The sequence below is a fragment of the Dama dama genome, chromosome 1 (assembly GCF_033118175.1).
Source record: "Dama dama isolate Ldn47 chromosome 1, ASM3311817v1, whole genome shotgun sequence".
In the NCBI taxonomy this organism is placed as follows: Eukaryota; Metazoa; Chordata; class Mammalia; order Artiodactyla; family Cervidae; genus Dama; species Dama dama.
In genome coordinates, this window is record NC_083681.1 from 25,839,280 (window position 1) to 25,862,696 (window position 23,417).

General features: G+C 39.1%; 2 protein-coding genes across 2 annotated transcripts; one reads left to right on the forward strand and one right to left on the reverse strand.

The window, feature by feature from the left end:
* Nucleotides 1–5,069: 5,069 nt before the first annotated feature.
* On the reverse strand, nt 5,070–11,953 carry C1H11orf71 (chromosome 1 C11orf71 homolog). Its single transcript, XM_061144987.1, has 2 exons — nt 9,122–11,953; nt 5,070–8,426 (listed from the first exon to the last, which is right to left on the reverse strand). The coding sequence occupies exon 1, from the start codon at nt 11,782–11,784 to the stop codon at nt 11,386–11,388; it is 399 nt and encodes a 132-aa protein (XP_061000970.1). The 5' UTR covers nt 11,785–11,953; the 3' UTR covers nt 5,070–8,426; nt 9,122–11,385.
* A 53-nt stretch (nt 11,954–12,006) lies between these two features.
* On the forward strand, nt 12,007–18,609 carry RBM7 (RNA binding motif protein 7). The gene is made up of 5 exons (XM_061144974.1): nt 12,007–12,207; nt 13,111–13,273; nt 13,940–14,027; nt 17,106–17,187; nt 17,803–18,609. The coding sequence occupies exons 1-5, from the start codon at nt 12,112–12,114 to the stop codon at nt 18,160–18,162; spliced, it is 789 nt and encodes a 262-aa protein (XP_061000957.1). The 5' UTR covers nt 12,007–12,111; the 3' UTR covers nt 18,163–18,609.
* Nucleotides 18,610–23,417: the final 4,808 nt, after the last annotated feature.

A 23,417-nucleotide genomic window follows, 5' to 3' on the forward strand; every position in this document is an offset into this window, starting at 1 on the left:
AGGAAACTATACGTATGGTGAAAAGACAGCCCTCAGATTGGGAGAAAATAATAGCAAATGAAGAAACAGACAAAGGATTAATCTCAAAAATATACAAGCAACTCCTGCAGCTCAATTCCAGAAAAATAAATGACCCAATCAAAAAATGGGCCAAAGAACTAAACAGACATTTCTCCAAAGAAGACATACAGATGGCTAACAAACACATGAAAAGATGCTCAGCATCACTCATTATTAGAGAAATGCAAATCAAAACCACAATGAGGTACCATTACACACCAGTCAGGATGGCTGCTATCCAAAAGTCTACAAGCAATAAATGCTGGGGAGGGTGTGGAGAAAAGGGAACCCTCTTACACTGTTGGTGGGAATGCAAACTAGTACAGCCGCTATGGAGAACAGTGTGGAGATTTCTTAAAAAACTCGAAATAGAACTGCCATATGACCCAGCAATCCCACTTCTGGGCATACACACCGAGGAAACCAGATCTGAAAGAGACATGTGCACCCCAATGTTCATCGCAGCACTGTTTATAATAGCCAGGACATGGAAGCAACCTAGATGCCCATCAGCAGATGAATGGATAAGGAAGCTGTGGTACATATATACCATGGAATATTACTCAGCCATTAAAAAGAATTCATTTGAATCAGTTCTAATGAGATGGATGAAACTGGAGCCCATTATACAGAGTGAAGTAAGCCAGAAAGATAAAGAACATTACAGCATACTAACACATATATATGGAATTTAGAAAGATGGTAACGATAACCCTATATGCAAAACAGAAAAAGAGACACAGATGTACAGAACAGACTTTTGAATTCTGTGGGAGAAGGTGAGGGTGGGATGTTTTGAAAGAACAGCATGTATATTATCTATGGTGAAACAGATCACCAGCCCAGGTGGGATGCATGAGACAAGTGCTCGGGCCTGGTGCACTGGGAAGACCCAGAGGAATCGGGTGGAGAGGGAGGTGGGAGGGGGGATCGGGATGGGGAATACGTGTAACTCTATGGCTGATTCATATCAATATATGACAAAACTCACTGAAATGTTGTGAAGTAATTAGCCTCCAACTAATAAAAATAAATAAATAAATAAATGAAAAGAATGATTTCAATGAGCCCAGACTCTTGCATCTTCCCATGCATAGAAAAGTGCTAAAGTCCTCAACTTGAGACATCTGGTTTTCCTTAATTAACAATAATTTATTGATGTTCAGACTATTTGACCCTTGCTGCAAACTTTTGTATCACCTGATTCCTCTGCAATCCCTTAGGAGCAATTTTCTCGGGTATCTTGAGAAGCTGTCTCCCAGACTTGAAGTCCTAACAATTCCCACCAAATAAACATAACTCTCAACTTTAACGCAGGGTTCATTTATATATTTAACTTACATGCAGAGTAGATCATGCGAAATGCCAGACTGGATGAAGCACAAGCTGGAATCAAGATTGCCAGGTGAACTATCAATAACTTCAAATATGCAGACAACACCACCCTTATGGCAGAAAGCGAAGAGGAACGAGAGTCTCTTAATGATGGTGAAAGAGGAGAGTGAAAAAGTTGGCTTACAGCTCAACATTCAAAAAATGAAGATCATAGCATCTGGTCCCATCACTTCATGGTAAATAGATGGGGAAACAATGGAAACAGTGACAAACTTTATTTTCTTGGGATCTAAAATCACTGCAGATGGTGACTGCAGCCAGGAAACTAAAAGACACTTGCTGCTTGGAATAAAAGTTATGACCAACTTAGATGGCGTACTAAAAAGAAGAGACATTACTTTGCTGACAAATGTCCGTATAGCCAAAGGGACAGTTTTTCCACTTGTCATGTACAGATGTGAGAGCTGGACAATGACAAAGGCTGAGCACCACAGAATCGATGGCTGTGAACTGCGGTGTTGGAAAAGACTCTTGAGAGTCTCTTGAATAGCAAGGAGATCAAACCGGTCAATCCTAAAGATCAACCCTGAATATTCATTGGAAGGACTGATGCTGAAGCTGAAGCTCCAATACTTTGGCCACCTCATGTAAAGAGCCAACTCACTGGAAAAGACTGATGCTGGGATCTTTGATCTCTGATCCCTGATGCTGGGAAAGATTGAAGGCAGGAGAAGGGGACGACAGAGGACGAGATGGTTGGATGGCATCACCAAGTCAATGGACATGAGTTTGATCAAGCTCCAGGAAACAGTGAAGGAGAAGGAAGCCTCGGGTGCTGCAGTCCATAGGGTGGCAAAGAGTCAGACACAACTGAGCGATTGAACAACTCAACTTTTAGGTTGCATGTTTTTTTTCAGTTGACATGTGGTTGCTAAAATTCTCTGCAAATTAAGGCTCAAAGGCCTCTGGCATCTTCCCATGCATGGGAAGATGCAAAAGGCCAGCCCTTTGCCAATTTTTACAGACACCTTCAGCTAAGAATGGTTCATACTTGCTTTTTTTTTTTGGCCATGCAGCATGTGGGATCTTAGTTCCCTGACCTGGAATCAAATCCAAGACCCCTGCAGTGGAAGCGTGGAGTCCTAACCACTGGACTGCCAGGGAAGTCTGGGTTTGTATATTTTTAAGTGGTTAGAAGAACTGCCCTAGACCACTGTTATGGAATTATGAATGACTTTGGAAATTAGCTTTTGCTGGAGGCTTAATAATGTTTCTCTGTGAATTAAGCCTAAAGTTATAAAGCAAAATAGAGTTTATACACCACACCTATTCTGTGGTAGAGTTATTTCCACAACTAACCTTGTTTGAATCACAATTTCAAGCTGCTTTATATACTTTACTGCAACTTAGCAGCAGCAGCAGCAGCAGCATGCTATTAATAAGTTAAGAAGTGAGTTCTCCATATTCAAGCAAATTAATAGAAGACACATTTTCTGAGTTCAAACTACAATTCCATCAGTCTTTTGGATCTAGATCTAAGTGCAAAGATAATTTTCATATAATTGAGGAGCTTCTGCCTAAACTTCAATTAATCTACAAAGCAATGACATTCTAAAAGGCAAATATCCAAAGAAGAATTTAATAGAATTATATAAATGCTTTCCAGTGAATACGTTCAGTTAAAACAATATGCTGATGGGCTAATATCAGTATTTGGTGGTACAGATGAAAAGAAAATTTCAAAGATAAAATATATACAATTTATTAAAAGACAGCATTTTCAGATGAGCTTTTGCTTTTGATTCTGATGATAGGGAAGACCAACTTTGAATTCCAGCTAAGCAAAAAGAATTCCATCTTCTCAATATTATTAGTGCTACTGAACCAAACTTGGGTCTGCTTGCCTGTGAGCAGTAAAGCCAATCTACTGACACTTGGTTGTGGTGATGAAAAGTGCAATGTTTATTGTAAATGCACTAATACAAGGAGGACAATGGCTGGTGATCTAAAACCCCAAACTCCTCAAAAGCTTTTAACAAAGCATTTTTAAAGGCCAGGTGAGGGAATTACCAGGCAGTTCAGTGATTAGGACTTGATACTTTCAATGCCCATGTCCAGGTTAAACCCCTGGTGGGGAAACTAAGATCCAGAAAGCTGCACAATGTCATGTAGCTAAAATAAAATAAAAGCCAGGTGAGGGAGGAGGGGTCACAGGTTATGTGATTAGCTCATGCACAATTCTCTGACTGGCTGATCATGAGGTAACAAGGGTGGTGTCACAGGGGTTAACATTATCAGTCCTTAGGCTCCAGTAGGCTTGGGGCTCTGTGCTCATGGTTGTCAAGTAGTTAACATCTTCCATTTGATTCGGGGGCGGGGGGTGATGGGGGGGGGTTCACATCTGTAAAACAACTCAGGAAATGTGCATAAATACTGTTATCCAAGTACTTCAGAAAGGAACTAAAGTAGAAGATATGAAGGACTGACCATAGGGTCCTGCTTAGTTACAGTAGTGACCTGGCATATAGTAAGAACTCTGTTTTTTTTTTTTTCTTTACTTGTCTAAACATTTCAGTTCAGTTCAGTCACTCAGTTGTGTCCAACTCTTTGCGACCCCACAGACTGCAGCGCCCCAGCTTTCCCTGTCCATCACCAACTCCCAGAGCTTGCTCAAACTCAAGTCCATCGAGTCAGTGATGCCCTCTAACTATCTCATCCTGTCATTCCTTTCTCCTCCTATCTTCAATCTTCCCCAGCATCAGTGTCTTTTCCAATGAGTTTTCACATCAGGTGGCCAAAGTATTGGAGTTTCAGCTTCAGCATCAGTCCTTCTAATGAACATTCAGGACTGATTTCTTTAGGATTTCTTTAGGATCCAATCAGTTTAGGATTGACTGACTGGCCCTCCTTTTAGTCTAAGGGACTCTCAAGAGTCTCCAACATTGAAGTTCAAAAGTTCACCTTTCTTTATAGTCAAACTCTCACATACTTACATGACTACTGGAAAAACTGTAGCTTTGACTAGATGGAACTTTTTTCATATTTTAAAATTATAAGAAGGGAATTTTTAATTAAATTAAATATTTATGTGCATAAATGTGCATGCATGTGCTCAGTCGCTTCATTCATGTCCAACTCTTTGTGACCCCGTGGACTGTAGCCTGCCAGGCTCCTCTGTCCATGGAATTCTCCAGGCAAGAATACTGGAGTGGGTTGCCATGCCCTCCTTCAGGGGATCTTCCAGACCCAGGAATTGAACTTGAGTCTCCTGTATCCCCTGCACTGCAGGCAAATTCTTTACCCAGCTATCCACTTGGGAAGCCCCATCTGCATAAATATTTGTCCATATCTTGGATTAGGTGTAGGATTTTGTAGGTTATTGGTAAAGAATCCACCTGCAGTGTAGGAGACTCAGGTTTGATTCCTTGGTCGGGAAGATCCCCAGGAGAAGGAAACAGCAACCCACTCCAGTATTCTTGCCTGAAGAATTCCATAGACAGACGAATCTTGCCAGCTACAGTCCATGGGGTTGCAAAGAGTTGGACAAGACAGAAACTAACACTTTCACTTTCACTGGATTAGGTTATGTTCCTAGAGACAAACTGATTTTAAATTGAAGCAAACCTTCAAACAAAACTCATTTGTTTTACTTATAAACTGAGATGTTTATTTAAGTTATTTAATAGAGTGAAAAATTTGAAAAATTTTAAATACTCAGCTCTTGGAGGATGATAAAATAAATGCTATATAATCAGAATAATAGTCACATTTGGCCTCCAATGAAAATATAGAAAGTGAAGAGCATAGTTCTCACTCTTATAAGAACAGACCAAGTAAGCTACAAAGACATGGCTTTTTTTTTTTTAATTGAAGAAAACTTAGTCTTATCATTTTACTCTAATTTGCTCAAGCAACTGGATACCTAGACCAGAGACTACTGTCAACTACAAATTCACACTTGCCATGGGCACTTGCCATTGATCTCTAGAAAGACGAAATCATGTGCTGTTGCAGCTGCTGAAAGGCGTTCAGGGTGGACAGCAGAAATGACACCCTCCATACCCAGGAGGACATGGACTGGCAGGACAGGTCTTCAGATAGTTAGATATTTTCAGGATCCAAGTTTATAAGCCCAATTCTTATATTTTCTCATATCCAGAAAAGTACTAAAACCCTTCATGGTGGTGACTGCTTCTCATGACTAGCAAAAGCTTCACGAGAGCAGACGAAACCTTCAGGAAAAATATGTGCGTCATTGCATGTACTCCCCTTACACCAAAATCTCATATAAACTGACCTTCCCCCTGCTTCTTTGGAGCACTTTCTCAGAGCTACCTGGGGTGCTGTTTCCCAGGCTGCAGTCCTCATTTCACCCCCAAATAAAACTTAACTCTCAACTCTCATGATGTGTGTGTGTGTATGTTTTTAAGTTTACACTACAGTTCCTGCACTTCCCTTCCTGGAGTGTTCCATTTTTGGATTTTGAGTCCATGGAGAAATAGCCAATCTGTGAAGTTCATTCATTCATTTAACAGGCATTTGTTAAATTTCTACTTTGGGGGCACTTAATAGGTTCAAATATATATATAAAGATTAACTTAGACAAGTGGTCTGCCCTGAGACAATGTAGTAAGGGAGATAAGACCTAGATTACACCTCTATCCCTGGAGCTAGGTGTGAAGCCTTATTGCAAACATGTGAACAGAGGATGAAGGAGGTGGTTCCAAAGAAAGGAAGAACCAAGGTGTTGCTATAGACAATGATAGTTAGTTAGGTAGACTATTAGAAGTTACCACACTTTTCCTGTTCTGTGAGTCAATACAGTCCATGTTTTGCTTAACCTGGTTAAAAAGGGTGTGTTCCTTTGCAACAGTAAAGAACTTGAACCAATCTGGATGGATAAACTTAACAGGCAGAAAATGTGAAGGACAAGTAATTTAGTTAAAGGGATTAGGATAGGCATAGATATAGAGGCAAATTAAGAACAGGAGGAATTAAGAATAAGAAAGAAGACTGGCAATATAATTTGGTCAGATTATGGAAAGTCTTAAAAGTCAGTTTAAAGAACGTACAGTTTTTAAAGCTTCATTGCATCAGCTATTCTCAGGTCTTTAGCTTACTGTATTCATTGGAAAGACAGTAAAGACAATTATTTTTCTCCTCTGATTCAGAAGTGTATTGTGAAGTAGGGCTACCTTCAGATATTCTAGTGAAATAAAAGCCAAGTAAACCATAAGTTTTTTTTAACATTACATTATTAGCACACTTAATAATTGCACCTACCCATATACATTAGGGGATGTTCCTAAATGCCCTTTCTTAGTAACAAAGCCAGTCTTCCTCCTCAGTGGCTGGGAATCTGCAGCTGCATGTTTGCCTCCATTCTCCCACCCACTCACCAAAGACATAGACAGATACCAGAAATCATGTGGAATAAAGATGCCGGCTTGAGGGACTTCTCTCATGGTCCAATGGTTAAGACTCTGAGCCTCCAATTCAGGGCGCATGGGTTTGATCCCTAAGCAGATAACTACAATCCTGCAAATGAATTGCCAGAAATTTTAACAAGTTATTACACATTATGTCTCCTTAAAAAGGTGATAAAACATGCACTTGTCAATTTCACTGTGTCTTTTTTCAAAACAGCATCTTGTATTTCTCATACAGATTCTGTGGGATATACTATGGTTAACACTGGAGTAATTTACAGTCAGTACTGTAAAGTTATAGTTTAACTACGGGATCAGAGAGATATGCTTTGAGTTTATTGGTCTGCAGCTATACACACTTAGGATGCAGAGAAACAGAGCAAACAAAACAGGATAGGTGTTCGGGTAAATACAGTATAGGTGATGAGATACATATAAATGTCAACATACATACATTGTGAAAATAAAAGGAGCAGGACTTTGCAACTGAATGGACACAGGCAATAAAGATAGGAAAATAGGTAGTATGGAGTCATAGGCATTCAAACTTACACACTGGTCGGCTAGGGAAATAAGAGTACTTTTCATGGAAATTGGGATTCCCAGGTGGCGTCAGTGGTAAAGAACACACTTGCCAACACAGGAAACAAGAAACATGGGTTCAATCCCTGAGAAAATCCCCTGGAGGAGGAAATGGCAACCCAATCCAGTGCTTTGCTTGGAGAATCCCATGGACAAGAGGAGCCTGGTGGGTTACAGTCCACAGGGTCACAAAGAGTTGAACACAACTGAAGGGACTTAGCATACACACTCATGGAAATTGCAAAGAAAAAAGTTGCACCTGAGTGTGATCTGGATAGATTCACCAAAGGAATAAAAGACATAATTTTGTTTGAAATACAGCTAAGCCTCAAAATTAAAAGTCTACCTACTCTTCCCTCCCATAGGACTCTTTTCTTTCTGCTGAGTTACTCCTCTCAGAATTAGGCTTAGCACCAAATCCAGCTATTGAGAGAGCCTCCTTTTTCCTGTACCCCAATCAAGCATTCTTTTAAAGACTTTTAGAGCTGATGAATAGAGGAAGTAAATATGCTAATAGAACTTACCTTCAACACATACTAGTCAGTTGCCTAGTATGATACAATAAACAAAGGTCTATAAAAACAAAAAGGAAGTTACCATGGCTTTTTTAAAACTTACAATGGAGTACTGAGGGACTATTTTTTGTTTTAGAAAATTCATCTATTTTAGAATGGTAACATGCTACACAGGCAGTGATACTTAAAAGTCATTTTGTATAACAACATTTGGATTTTTAATAACATGGACCACTTTTGGGAAACTTAGTTGTTCCTGCTTTAGATCATTTCAAGAGGTTTCTATCAGTCCTTGCTTCCATAACAGTCTTTTTGATTCTAGGAAGATGTTGTAACTTGGACAGTTCCAAATGTTAAGAACCAGGAGAAATTAGAGATTCATCAGCTCAGATTTAAAATTATGAAGCACTGGGACTTCCTCGGTGGTCCAGGGGTTAAGACTCTGCACTCCCACTGCAGGGTGTGTAGGGTTGATCTCTGGTCGTGGAACTCAGATTCCGTAAGTCTGGTGGTGTGGCCAAAAAAATAAATAAAATGATGCAGAATTTATGTGAACAAGGTCCTACTCTTATCAAACAATTTTTGTATCATTTTCTTTATTTCTGGCACATGTAGACTATTTATTATTTAATCAAATCCCTACTTCTGATGACCCTATGTGAGAGCAAACAGAAACCAACTCACTTCCACTGGGTTCTCTTCCTCTCGCATGCTTCTGTGCGCATTTATGCCACATTTTTGTCCCTTCCTTCACAAATCTCAGCCTTCTTTCCCTGAAGCTAAGGAATATGTCTCAAAGATGTATTTAATGTTGTAGCATCTCCTAGTGTGATATGATCCAACCTGGCTGCCTAGGACAGCCCTTTTTTATGCCTGTTGCTAAAGTAAAACATAATTGATACCCACCACCCTTTCCCTCCTAAGTGCCCTGGTTTGCACGGTAAATATGGTCATCCCATGTATCATACTTCATTTTTCTCTTCTCACCCCCCAGTTCTCTCTTTTCAATTTTAATCAAGTTTTTAATTTAGAGTGTAGAATTAGAGGTCAAATGGGAAAGAACTGAAGATGTCGTCTAGTCTGATTTCAAAACTGACACAATTTAGCCTCTATGAGAACTTTGGGCAGTTAATTCATTATCTTGTAAAGTGGTATTTTCCACCATTAGGCATCTCTAAGTTTTATGAAAATCTTTCTTACCTTCAGTCTTAATTTTACTATTCTTCTCCAAACTCTTCACTTATAGGTTTGGGATTCTCAACCACATCCAGCCTGAAGTGAAGTCACTCAGTCGTGTCCAACTCTTTGCGACCCCGTGGACTGTAGCCCACCAGGCTCCTCCGTCCATGGGATTCTCCAGGCAAGAATACTGGAGTGGGTTGCCATTTCCTTCTTCAGGGGATCTTCCCAACCCAGGGATTGAACCCAGGTCTCCTGCATTGCAGGCAGATGCTTTAACCTCTGAGCCACCATAAGGAATCCATATATTATGAACTAACTTCTTTTCGGCTGTCTAGAATAGCATTAGTTAGATACTATCTTTGGGAGAATTGAGAAAATAGTCACTCAAGTCCTTTTTGGTGTTACATGATTCTAATGAGGAACCTGTGTTGAACGGCTTCAAGGTTCTACCTAGCTGCATGACCTTGGAAAGTTTATTTCAATTCTTCGTGCCTTGGTTACTCAACAATGAAATGAAGTATAATACTTTTGTTATGGGCTGTTATGAAAATTAAATGACATATATAAAGCTCCATAAGAGCAGAGACCTTATCTATCTTGTTCACCACTTTATTCTATACCTAAAACAGTTAGTAGCAGGCACAGAATAAGTTCTCAATAAATATCTGAATAAACAATAAAAGCCCCTAGCACATTGCCTTGCACACAGTACTTAATAAAATGTAGCTATTATTACCCTGTCAAACATTTTTCTTAAGAGGTGGTTTCTAGACCTCTCACTATATTAATCACTCATATGGGCACTCTTTGGTTTATCAAAATTCTTCTTAGAATGTAGTTTTCACAATTCAATTGTTTTGTGTGTGTGTAATTTTGTTTTATCTAACACAATTATAGACCAGAGTCCACTGGGAAAAAGCTAAACTCTTACCTGCTTAACATTAAGATTTGCCACTTACAAAACCCACTTATTTTCTCCCAATATCACCCTTTAAACCTTGGGGAATATATGATTAAGACAAAATTATTAGCAGATTAAAGAGTAGTTTTCCCTGGTGGCTCAGATGGTAAAGAATCTACCTACAATTCAGGAGACCCAGGTCAATTCCTGGGTCAGGAAAATCCCCTGAAGGGAATGGCTACCCACTCCAGTATTCCTGCCTGCAGAATTCCATGGACAGAGGAGCCCAGCAGGTTACACAGTCCAAGGGGTCGAAAAAAGTCAAGGTGGCTGAGCAACACTTTCAAAGAGTAGTCAGCCAGGTTAAGAGAAGAACCAGGATAGTGCAATATTATGGAAAGCCATGGCAACCAGGGTTATTTTCATCACTTGACCTAATGGACAATCCAGCCTGGTGATTTGTTAGCCACTAAATCCAAAGTATGCTTGATCTCCTTGTTAGCAGGACTAGGAAAAGTTCATCTAAAGTGCTTAGCACTGGGAAGATCTTCAAATATAATTTAATGTTTGAACGGGAAAAGACAAACAGGAAAGTTTAAGGAAGATGCTGGAGTGAATACATGATCAGCTTCCTAACAGTAGTAGACTGTAAGATGAAGGTTTCCAATTTTTGCCTATTTGGGGACAAGATTCAGATTAAGGAAGCTGGGATTGACTGCGAGTAATAAAATGACAGTGTAAAAATTAATTTGGAACCTTTGGCACATAAAGAAATGTAAATCCGTTTAACAATTTAAAGGAGCAGCAAGGTTTAGGTTTTGCTTTTGTTGCTTTAGTGTAGTAGAGACTGAAGTCTATAGACATTCCTTAAGAAAGGATGGAGGATGGGGATGGAAGAAGTGTAAGGGACAAAATGATAGGATTAAGTGTAGGACCATAGGTGGGAGGACATGCCAGAGTAATAAACCAACAGAAGTAAAGGTAATATTAGCCAGAGGTGGAAAGGTAGGCAGTTAAGGAAGCTCGGAATTACAAGTCTCAAAGTAGGAGAATATGCCAGGGAGGTCCGTAAGACTTGTGGAAAGCGAGAAAAATGTGATTCTTTGTTGGGAGGATAAAGGGAGTATTGACCTCTGGGAAGGATGATCCAATCAGCTCAGCTTTGTGACCACCTCAATAGAATCTCTGCTCCTCCTCCCTTCCAACCTAATCATCATGGCTATTTAAAACCGTGTGACTCAAGTAACTGCAAACATTTTCTTCTGCGCTAGGTTAGAGAAAAGACGCCCCTCTAAAAAGAAGACTTCGGTTGCACCAATGAAGTATTTTAGAGAGAGGGCTTGTTTACACGCTAATTGAAGGGCCGAGGAAGGTATTGGTTTTAAGCCGAAAGACGGGCTACGATAACTCCTCCAAGTGCCACCAGACGCTGTTGCAGGACACTTCTTAGAAGGTCGAGTTTCACCGCAGGGCCCGGGTAAGGTGAGAATCTGGCCTGTCGGCTTCGGCTCCGCGCCTCCAGTTCCCTTCCCTCATTAAACCGGGTCGGGCTTCGGCCGCCACCAGGCGCCCGACGGCTCTCGGTCCGGAAGTTCAGCCGCACAGAGGATGGAGGAACAGATTCTGGAAGAATCGCCTCGGGCCTGGTAACGAGGAAGCTGTCTCCGGAGACCATCGCCAACGCTAAAGCCGATGAGCTGAGGTCACCGTGGGAAGAGCTGAGGTAAGCCACCCGGCTCCTTCGATCGCCGGCGGACAGGGACACAGAGTTCTGCGCCATCTTCAAACACTGCCCGTAGTTTCTAATGTTACGTCTTTCGGTCAAGGTAGGCCCTTCGCGACTCCGCAGATCAATTCAGCGGATCTCGACAGCGGAGACCGACTTCACAGGAAGCCATCACTACAGCACTGGCGACCAGGAACCTTCTCCGAGCCCTCCTCGGAGCATGCGCAGTCCGTCAGGGCACGTCAACACTGCGGAGAGCCGGCGTGATTGACGTTTACGTCGGTGACGCCTGGGTGCGCGAGGACGTGAGGTTTCTGAGAGTGCGCAGTGCGTGCGTCGGCGGCGACCCTTCGGCCTTTTTCGGGAGGGGGCGACGCTGAGATGGGGGCGGCGGCAGCCGAAGCTGATCGCACTCTCTTTGTGGGCAACCTTGAAACGAAAGTGACAGAGGAGCTCCTCTTCGAGCTTTTCCACCAGGTAAGCGGCTGGGATAAGCCTATTCCTTTCGTTTTCCGGCCCGCCTAGGGTCCGGCCCAACGGCGATCCGCGCTTCCTTGGCGGAAGCGGGACGGTGCGTCCCGGCACCCTGACAGGTGGGCGGGCTGGAGGCGGGGGTCACGCTTAGAAAGGGAGGCGCTCGCTACGTGGGGCTTTCTGAGAAGAACCCTAATTAGTTCAGGCCAAAGTGAAGACTAAAGGTGGTGGTGGGTTCTCAATCGGGCATTCCTGTGGTAAAGATTCAGGCTCTTTAAGGAGCCTCAAACGTGTGGGTCCTTCGTTGAGCTGCACTTTTCCTCCTTTTCTCATCTTCTGCTTGTAAATTTTATTTCAATTTGTTATTATCCATTTTCCACTTAAGTTTCTTACAAAGTTTCAGCAAAGACAGACTCAGAAGGAAAGACTCCATAGAAAAAGCTCAGACTCAGACTCCGTAAGGAAAGCGGCATTGTAGTGTTTCTGTATTAAGATCTGTATTAAAACGTGTTAAACTTGTTCCCTCCAGTTGTACCCTCCAACAGCTGGTAATAGTTTGATTGATCAATGCAAAAGTGAACTTTTAGTCCAAGAAAACTTTCTGTTGCTCTTGATAAACGTTAATTTCCACAAAGTGGGGAAACGATGGGTGTTGTCCGCGACATTAAAGTCATAAAGTGCAGTGAAGTGTAAATTCAGTGATTGGGTTTCCAGTTCCTTATGGGCTCCCTCCCCCGAAGTAAGTTAACCTAATTTTCAGTCGTATCTATAGGATCTTTAACCGTGAGGGAAATCTGTGTGTATCCGTTTTGTAAGAGTCCATGGTTACATTATAAACTTTGTGAAATTTGAGTATTTTCCTGAAACTGCCTTACTGAAATTATGAACAATTTTTTGTGTCTGTAGGCTGGTCCAGTAATTAAAGTGAAAATTCCAAAAGACAAGGATGGTAAACCGAAGCAGTTTGCGTTTGTGAATTTCAAACATGAAGTATCTGTTCCTTACGCTATGAATCTGCTTAATGGAATCAAACTTTTTGGAAGGCCTATCAAGATTCAGTTTAGATCAGGTAACTATTTACTGATGGTTTGGGCAGAGAGATTGTTCACTGCTTTGTTTTTTGTTTTTAATTTTGTTATTCCGTTTTAGAGAACCTCTCTTTTTGAGAACCTGTTTTTGGGTGAAAATGGTTTAAGCTTTATAAACAGTAAACTATATATATATATCGCTAAAAATGGGTATTGACAATAAAAATATTGTCAATAAAAATATTGACAGTATGGATTTTGAAAGTGGTAATTTTCAGAACATAAACCTTCATTGTTAGAATGACCGATTTTGGGTTCATGCTCTAAAAGCACAAAGATTATTGCCTGAAAGTCTTCCTGACTGCTTTGTAATTTACTTTTACAAATTTTGATATGTGATCATGTAAGGATGAAACTTTCCTTGTATTCAGTTTTACAATTTAGTGTGGGGATCAGAGTACTATGGCCAGATTGGGTATTTATTACATTGTTATACATTGGGTAGTACCTTATTTGTAACGCTTTGTTTTAAATATATCTGGTATTAGACACTTAGTTTTCTCTCTGAACTATAAAGCAATTTACTGAAATTTGAGGTTTTCACTTTAAGTGTTAGGTCTACCTTTTTTGGAATGATTGGGCTGAGGAATACAAAACTTCAAGTTAAACTTTCTAACAATAAGAATTTCTCGAATTGTTTCATTTAGGAAGTAGCCATGCCTCACAGGAGGTCAGTTTGTCATATCCCCAGCATCATGTTGGAAATTCAAGCCCTACTTCCACATCTCCTAGCAGGTAATGTTTTGCACCTATTTTAAAAATCATTTTTTAGGAATTTTTTTAGGTTGTGATCTCAAAAAACACATGAGTGATTGGCTTCCTTCATGATGCTCCTACCTCTTTCTGCTGCTGTATTTGCTATTTTGGGTTATAGTTACACATAGTATCTATTCTAAGGGGACTGTAGGCCCATTGTGTATAGTTCCCTTAAAATAAATACATGTATAACTATGTTCATTGTAAAGACATATACCCAAGCCCACATACATGTATATACTGGCACAGAATTTCTCAGAACATTACTTAACCCTTGCTATTTGTACTACCCTCTGTTTTCTGCTTTATTTTTTAAAATTCACATTAGTTTTATGACCACTAATTGGTTGTTACTTGCATATTAAAAGTACCTATTAGTAAACAGACTAAGAGTTCATAAAGCTGGATTCTAAATATGTCTGTTAATAATTGTGTAACCTTGAGCTAGTCTCTGGTCCTGTCTTTCCATTTGTAAGGAAAACAAGTTGATTCAGATGATCTCTAAAATCCCTCTTAGTTACTAAGGATTAGAAAAGGTACCATATTTATTTCTACTTAAATAGTTTTCTTTGGGGAGGCTGATGTTTTACTAGGAATAGTTTTTTCCTGGTATGTCCTTAGAGCAATTTATCAATCGTATTGGGGTTCATTCAAGAAAGAGTTAAAAAATCCTGTCACCTGTCAGATTTGTCACCAAGTCCTTTGTATTTATGATCTCATTTATCCCTCACAGCAGTCTTATGAGGTAAGAATTATCTCTACCTTATGTATGAAGAAAATGAGGGTTGTAGTTAACTTGCTCAAGTGTGAACTGCTCATAAGCATTGAGCTTGTTTTCAAACCCAGGCAGTGTGATTGAGCACACCCACATGATATGAGTAGAAAGTGTTTAGAAAGTTTTAATAAGGAGAGATAAGTGAATGAGAACCTGAGAGAGGCCAGTGTACCTGGATCGTAATGAATGAAAAATGGAGAGTTGTTGGTGTTCCTGTCAGAGTAAATAGAGGCCAGATGGCATACGGTCTTTCTTATATGTCATAATTAGGATTTTGGAATTTCACCTTAAGAACAGTAGGAAGACATTGAAATATTTTTGGTAGGATAGTAAAAGGAACAGGTTTGTATTTTAGTGAGTTACTTGGTTGCACTGGGAGAGAATGGATTGAAGGAGACAAGGGTGAATATAGACCAATTATGAATCTGTTGGTAGCAAAGTATTGGTATGAGAAGCAAGGAAGCTGTTGGGGTTGAGTTGATAGTTTGGATTAAGATGGTGCCAGGAGCTGAAAAGAAGTGGGTGAATGAATATGAAGAGTCTGGAAGGTGAAATTCTAAGAAAGCAGAAATCTGGAAGGGTATGCTCTTCTTGCCAGCTGAAATTGTGTTTAAATGCTTTTCAGTACAGTTGAAATTTGAAGCATCTCTAACCGCTATGATAGAAACTTGTAAGTTATCTTAGGTGGAGGGGGGAAAAAAAGTTTTTAACCTGTTTTAGAAATTCCCTTTCACTTTTCACTTTCATGCATTGGAGAAGGAAATGGCAACCCACTCCAGTGTTCTTGCCTGGAAAATCCCAGGGATGGGGGAGCCTGGTGGGCTGCCGTCTATGGGGTCGCACAGAGTCGGACACGACTGAAGCGACTTAGCAGCAGCAGCAGCAGCAGAAATTCTTGGAGGGGGGGAAATACACAAGTAAATAGTTATAATCAAGTGTTAGTATGTATCTGATTTTTATACTCTCTACAAGTAAAATTATACTTTTTACCCCATTGGCATACAGACACAATATGATTTAAGAAAACAAAATATGAGACTTCCCTGGTGGTCCAGCAGTTAAGACTCTGCCCTTACACTGCAGCGGGCATGGGTTTGATTCCTGAACAGGGACCTGAGATCCCATGTGCTCAGTGGAATGAATGAATGAACGAATGTGTAAATAGCTTTCTTTGTAGAGTATAAGTAAAATAGTTCTGCTTTAGAAAAGTAAGAAAAAAGACCCCTAAATAAAAAGATCTAAACTATAAGATAAATCAATTGGTGGTTTGATTCCAATGATGTATTTTAAGATAAAATTAAAACCTTTTCTGAACTTTTCTGTAGAGCAAGTTACTTCTTTAGGAAGTGGGAAATAAGGTTTAAGTCCTTAAAATTAATATTCTCTTTATGTTATAGAATTCCTTATTCCCCAAAGCCTATTATTATTTCCTGTCTCAGTAATTCTTTTCTTTGAAAGGCACTCAGTCATGTCTGACTCTTTGTAACCCAATGGACGGTAGCCTACCAGGCTTCTCTGTCCATGAAATTCTCCAGGCAAGAATACTGGAGTGAATAGCTGTTCCCTTCTCCAGGGGATCTTCCCAACCCAGGGATCGAACCCAGGCCCTCGGCAATGAGAGCGTGGAATCCTAACCACTGGACCACCAGGGTATAGCCCTAGATTTTATCTTTTCTTTCTTCTGTTTCCCTCACCTGTTATGTCTAATTGATCAAATCCTTTTCATTTTAGTGCTCAGTCTAGGCCTTCACACTGTTGGCCCAGGGATTGACAATTTTTTTTTCCTCTGTAAATTGACAGGTTTTTTTTTTTTTTCCCTATAAAAAGCTAGTTTCTTCTGCCATTGTAGCACCACACAAAAACAAAAGAGGTTGGCTGTGTTCCAATAAAGCTTTGCACAAACTGGGTTTGGCCCACAGACTATAGTTTGCTCACCACTGCTAGTCCTTCCCTTAGCTGGAATGTGTTGCCTTCAGGTAATCTTGTTCAGCTCTCACTTCAAATAGTTCCTTTTTAGAAGGGCCATTCCTGACCAGTTGGCTAAAATAGAATCCCCTCTCTCTCCCCTTAGCTTGCTCTATAGTTGTATATTACTGGGTATTTATAACCATGTGAAATTCTCTTATTGTCTGAATCCCTACCCCTGGCTCCTTGAGAGCAGATACCTTGTTGGTTTTATTGATTCCTATCTTTGAAGACTGTGTCTTGCTCATGATTGACATGTTTATTTGTTGAATGAATGATTATATGTTGATTTTCTTATTTTTCACTTTTCATGAAAGGACGGTGGATAACATGACTCCATCATCACAGACAATTCAAAGATCTTTCTCATCCTCAGAAAATTTTCAGAGACAAGCAGTGGTAAGCTGATTATTCAACTTGAGTTGCTAAAAAAGAAAAATCATACTTAAAATTCTTTTTTAACTTCTTAAATTTTAGTTAGACTAGCATGTTCTTTGTAGATTTCAGTTTTCACTAGGCTGAAATATATATTTATAAGATCAAAGATAAATAGAAGAGCTGCTTCTCATATTTGTATTTTTCTTTTCTTTGCCCAAATCACAACTTGGCTCATGGTACCTAGACTTGTGTATTTCATAGTCTGCAGAATAAAATACAAGAGTGAAATAAAATTAAATTGAGAAATTAGTATAAAGGTATATGACCTTTTATAAATGTATTTTTTTCATTTTGCTATGAACCATTAAAAAAAAAACATCATTGCCTTATATCTTCCCATAGGCAGAATTTGAGAACCAGTGATCTAGTCACTTAGTACTTACCTCTGTTTTTCTCCTCACTAGTCCATTTCATTCACCATTTCTACTATTTTTAGTTGTGTTTAATTTAAAATTCAGATAGGCAAGAATGATTTTGCTTTTCCATTATTGTGTTTAAACATTGGCTAGATGTCTGTTGCCTTTGATACCTAGAAATATTTGTGCTTAACATTTTCTTCTTTTCCTCTTCGCTCAGATGAACAGTGTTTTGAGACAGATGTCATATGGAGGGAAATTTGGTTCTCCACATCTGGATCAGTCAGGATTTTCCCCATCAGTTCAGTCACATAATCATACTTTTAACCAGTCTTCAAGCTCCCAGTGGCGCCAAGATACACCATCATCACAGAGAAAAGTCAGACTGAATTCTTATCCCTATGTGATGGATAGACATTACAGCCGTGAACAGCGTTACAGTGATCTCTCTGACCATCATTACAGAGGAAACAGAGACGATTTTTTCTATGAAGACAGGAATCACGATGGCTGGAGCCATGACTATGATAACAGAAGAGACAGTGGTAGAAATGGAAAATGGCGCTCATCTCGACACTAACAAGTGTTATAAGGATTTTCATAGGGTCATTTTAGGTCCTTTTTTTGTTTCTGAGAATGTTTTCTTAAAAAACTATACAGCAGCTTTACAAGTTGCCACAATTTCTTTGTAAAAATTTTAAAACCCAGTAGCAATTCAATACAGACATGAGAAGAATTGTGGTTCTAGTTTTATTACATTCATAGCCTTTCACCTCAGGGTTTTAAAAAGAGGAAAGGGTTTTATGCAAAAGAAGTGCCACAATTCCTAATCATTTTAGACAATTGAGTAAAGGATGTATTATATGGATTAGTTGTATTATGAAGAAAATATTTTAATTATCTTATTTTTTTGTATTGCAAGAAGCTTCTTGTTGGTGAATCAGATTTTTGGTGTATTATAGTGAAAAATTTTCAAGTTGATCATCAGAATTGACTCAGTATTTTGTTAATAAATGAGAAAATGTTTAACTTCAGTGATTCATTTTACTAACAAAGCTTTTTGATAAAGTTTGGGGATAAACCATATTTAACTTTTCAGAGAACTTAGGTGTAAGTTCTGTGACATGATCTTGAGCATAGAAGTGTACATCTACACATGCTATTTCGTTGTAAAATTTTAGAATTTGCTCATTAAATCGATGTATGACTGAGGCCACTCAGGAAGTTAAATATCACTAAATGTATTTTTTTACAGTAAAAATACAGTGTTAATATAAATCCCCTATTTCTGGAAGAACAAAAATATAAATGCATAGTTGGATAAATGGTAAAATGTTTTACTGAAAATGTACTTTTTAAAGTACTGCCTCTATGACTCAAACTTTGAAAATTTTAACATTGTACCCAGGACAAGTGTACAGGGACACATCTTACTATGGAGATTGTACAGGTTACTTTTTGTTTTTGTTTGAACATTTGAAAGAATTTAATCTGAAACATTTTCTGATTTAAAAATTTTTAAATCTTGTTTAACAACACTTTTATGTATCAAGATGCTGTTTCCCTTTCATTGTAGAACTTGTTTATAAAAATTAATTCCTTGTAAAATTTGGATCCTTTTTAATATTAACTACAGCATTTGTACTATGTTGCTTTTTAATATATTGAAAACAAAATGAAAGAGTATGTCTTTTTTTTTTGACATCACTAACTTTAGGGACATTGCACACAAAAAAGTGGCAACATACTTTTATTCAGTGATTGCCTGGTGTTAAAAGTGTCAGTTTTTAGAGCATCCTGAAATAAACCTTTTGAACATACCAAACTTAATATGTTACAATCAGATTTTCAGTAACACATGGTTTATGTTTCTAAGCACTGTAAACTAATATGGTTACTCTCCCTAGTGTCTAGGAATTTGTACATTTGTGTTTCTCTGTTTTTAAATATGCACACTTTTGTGTGCCTCGGTATGTGAAGCTGTACAGTTACTAGCACACAGAGCATTACGATCAGAGGTTTCTGTCCTTCTAAGCAGTTCTTGAGAAGAAAAGGCAACCCACTCCAGTATTCTTGCCTGGGACAGGGGAGTCTGGCAGGCTACGGTCCATGGGGCAGCAGAGGAGTCAGGCACAACTTAGCAACTAAGCAACAACAAAGCAGTTCCAGTAAAGCGTCTGCCTACGATGCGGGAGACCCGGGTTTGATCCCTGGGTGAGGAAGAGCCTCTGGAGAAGAAAATGGCACCCCACTCCAGTACTCTTGCCTGGAAAATCCCATGGATGGAGGAGCCTGATAGGCTACAGTCCATGGGGTCTCAAAGAGTTGGACACAACTGAGCAACTTCACTTCATGGCTGATTCATGTTGAGGTTTGACAGCAAACAACAAAATTCTGTAAAGCAATTATCCTTCAATTAAAAAATTTAAAATAGAAGTCTTTAATGAAAGTGAAAGTTGCTCAGTCCTGTCTGACTGTGACCCCCCCACCATGGACTGTACAGTCCATTGAATTCTTCAGGTCATTATCTCTAATGAGCCTGTAGTTTCACTTGTCTTACCTATATGGAAATTTATTCATTAGCATTTGTAGATAGTAACAAAAATTAATACTATATTGTGACTTACCTGTGGGTCAGATCCCTTCATATAGATTTACCGGTCACTGGTTCAGAATAAAATTTTTCTTTTAATGGTTTTTGGGACACCCCTTATGAGGTCCCAGTGAATCTTTTTTCACTTTTTTTTCACCCAGTTGAAAGTAACCTAACTAAATACATGTGCTGTATAAGGCAGTGGTTCCTAACCTTTTTGACCCCAGGGACTGGTATCATGAAAGGCAATTTCTCCATAGACTGGAGTGGGTAGGGGGGATGGTTTTAGGATGATTCAAGCTCATCACATTTACTGTGTACATTATTAGTGCATCAGCTCCACCTCAGATCATCAGGCATTATATCCAGGAGGTTGGGAACCCTGGTATAAAGGGATAGAAGAAGACAGCCATGAAGAATTGAATACAGGTGGTGAGACTGCACTGAGATACTGAGACTTGCAGGAGCAGAAAGGAAGAAATTGTTTTTATGGAGAGCAATTTCTCCCAGTGTGTGTTACATGAAACTACTCTCATAAGTTGTTCTGCAAAACAACAGGGTTCTGTAGTCCAGTGTTTCGTAAACATTATATACTAACACTGTGACTTTCTCATAGTGACAGAACAATGCCATAAAACTTGCTGCAATAATGTTTATACCTTTTTCAAACTTGACCCTTATTTTACCATTTTATGTGTAATAAATGTATAATACATTTATCTGAATACCTTAAGATTCCCCCTAAAGAATCTTGACTCCACCCTCCTCCATCCAATCAGTAGTCAGGAAATTTTATACCACTCTATGTTGTGTGGGGCCTTTGTCTCTGTATACGTTGCCACCATTCTAGAATAGGCAATCATCTCAACAGGGATGTTCTAACAGCACCCTAAAGTTTACATACCAATTTATGTGTTCCCATCAGTTCAGTTGCTCAGTTGTGTCTGACTCTGTGATCCCATGAACCACAGCACGCCAGGCCTCCCAGTCCATCACCAACTCCCGTAGTCCACCCAAACCCATGTCCATCAAGTCAATGATGCCATCCAACCGTCTCATCCTCTGTTGTCCCCTTCTCCTCCTCCTCTCAATCTTTCCCAGCATCAGGGTCTTTTCAAATGCGTCAGCTGTTCTCATCAGGTGGCCAAAGTATTGCAGTTTCAGCTTCAACATCAGTCCTTCCAATGAACACCCAGGATGATCTCCTTTAGGATGCACTGGTTGGATCTCCTTGCTGGCCAAGGGACTCTCAAGAGTCTTCTCCAACACCACAGTTCAAAAGCAATTCTTTGGCACTCATCATAGCCTTTATATTGTATTAAAACTGTCTTTTAATTTGTATCTCACTAGACATCTCCATGAAGGCCAGGACCTCATATTTTCACCACTGAATTCCCAGTATCCAGTGCCTGGCATATATACAATGCATGGTAAATTTTTGATGAGTGAATAAAGAACACTGCTCAAATAATTGAATAGAAAAGGGAGACTTCCACATCAAAAATTTCTCTGGTATAGATTTCCTAACCCTGAACCATCATTGTATCCTATTATAAAAATTGTATCACAATATACTGTGCCTTTAATACACTCTAGAATGTTGTTTTTCAAAATTTTAAGTTATTGGGTCTATATTCTTGAGATTTCTTAAAATAATTGTTTAGTTTGGTTTTAGAATTATGATCCTGCTGGTGTTATAGAATGAATTAGTAAGCTTATTTTTTCTTTGCCCTGGAAAAAAATGGAATAATAGGATTACCTGTTTCTTTAGAACTAGTCAAACTCCTTTATTAAAATTATCTGAGTCTTAGACTTAATCAGTTTACTTCTCAATGTCTTTTGTGGTTATTGATCTGTTTCGATTTTCTACTTTCTCAAAAGTCAGTTTGGATAATTTTTATTTTTATTAAAAATAACATTTTCTCTGTCTTTCCAAATCAAGGGATATAGAGTATTAGAATTTTTGTAACCTTTGTCTCAAGTTATAGTCCAGGCTTAGGTAAAGGAATATTTTACTGATAAAGGAATATTTTACTTCCTTCCCACACTCTGTTCAGGCTTGCTAGAGACTTTTGCTGCTATTCATTTCACATTTGCACATGTGTATACACATATGGGGCTTCTCTGACGGCTCAGATGGTAAAGAATCTGCCTGCAATGTGGTAAATCTGGGTTTGATCCCTTGGTTAGGAAGATCTCCTGGAGAAGGAAATGGCAACCTATTCCAGTATTCTTGCCAGGAGAATCCCATGAACAGAGCAGCCTGGTGGCAGTCCATAGGGTTGCAAAGAGTTGAAGTGTTGAACACGACTGAGCAGCTAACACACACACACACACACACACACACACACCCCACACTTAATTGTTTTTATTTGTTGTTTTGGGTTCTTTGTTGTCATTGCTGTCATTATTTTAAATAGATTTTCTTTTAAGAAGATTTAAATAAGAAAAGAATCTTAACATTTTTATGAAAGTTACTATTTCTGGAGCTCTTCATGCTTTGTGTAATTCCAAATATCCATCTGGTATTTGCCTGCTTGATAAACTTGTTTTGATGGCTCTTACAGTACAGTCTTGCTGGTGATGAACTCATTTAGCTTTTCTATGACTGAAGAAGTCTCTTTCACCTTTGCTTTTGAAATATAATTTGGCTGGGTGTAGCATTCTAAGTTGACAGTTTTCTTTTCCCTTTCAATGCAGGCATACCTTGGAGATACTGTGGGTTCGCTTCCAGATCACCACTAAAAACTAAATATTATAGTAAGTGAGTCACAAACTTTTGGTTTCCCAGTACATGCAAAAGTTATATTTACATTATGCTGTATTCTATTAAGTGTTTAATAGCATTATGTCTAAAAACACCCCCAATGTATATACCTTAATTAAAAAAATTTTTGTTACTAAAAAATGCTAATAATCTGAGCCCTTATCAAGTTATAATCTTTTTGCAGGTAGAGGGTCTTCCTTTAGTGTTGATGACTGCTGACTGATCAAGGTGGTGGTTGCTACAAGTTGGAATCGCGTGGCAATTTCTAAAAATAAGCCACAATGAAGTTTGCTACAGTGATTGACTCTTCTTTTCATGAACAATTTCTCTGCAATGTGCAGTGCTGTTTGATAGCACTTTTACCCAGTGTAGAATTTTTTCCAAAATTGGAGTCAATCCTTTGAAACCCTGCTACTGCTTTATCAAATAAGTTTATGGAATATTTTACATCCTTTGTTGTCATTTTAACAATCTT

What these genes read in the sequence shown, in the direction of transcription:
- RBM7 (XM_061144974.1), top strand. Translation starts at nt 12,112, where the DNA reads ATGGGGGCGGCGGCAGCCGAAGCTGATCGCACTCTCTTTGTGGGCAAC. An exon ending in ACTTCCACATCTCCTAGCAG is followed by an intron (nt 14,028 to 17,105) that starts GTAATGTTTTGC and finishes TTTTCATGAAAG; the next exon opens with GACGGTGGATAACATGACTC. An exon ending in ATTTTCAGAGACAAGCAGTG is followed by an intron (nt 17,188 to 17,802) that starts GTAAGCTGATTA and finishes CTCTTCGCTCAG; the next exon opens with ATGAACAGTGTTTTGAGACA.
- C1H11orf71 (XM_061144987.1), bottom strand. Translation starts at nt 11,784, where the DNA reads ATGGCGCAGAACTCTGTGTCCCTGTCCGCCGGCGATCGAAGGAGCCGG.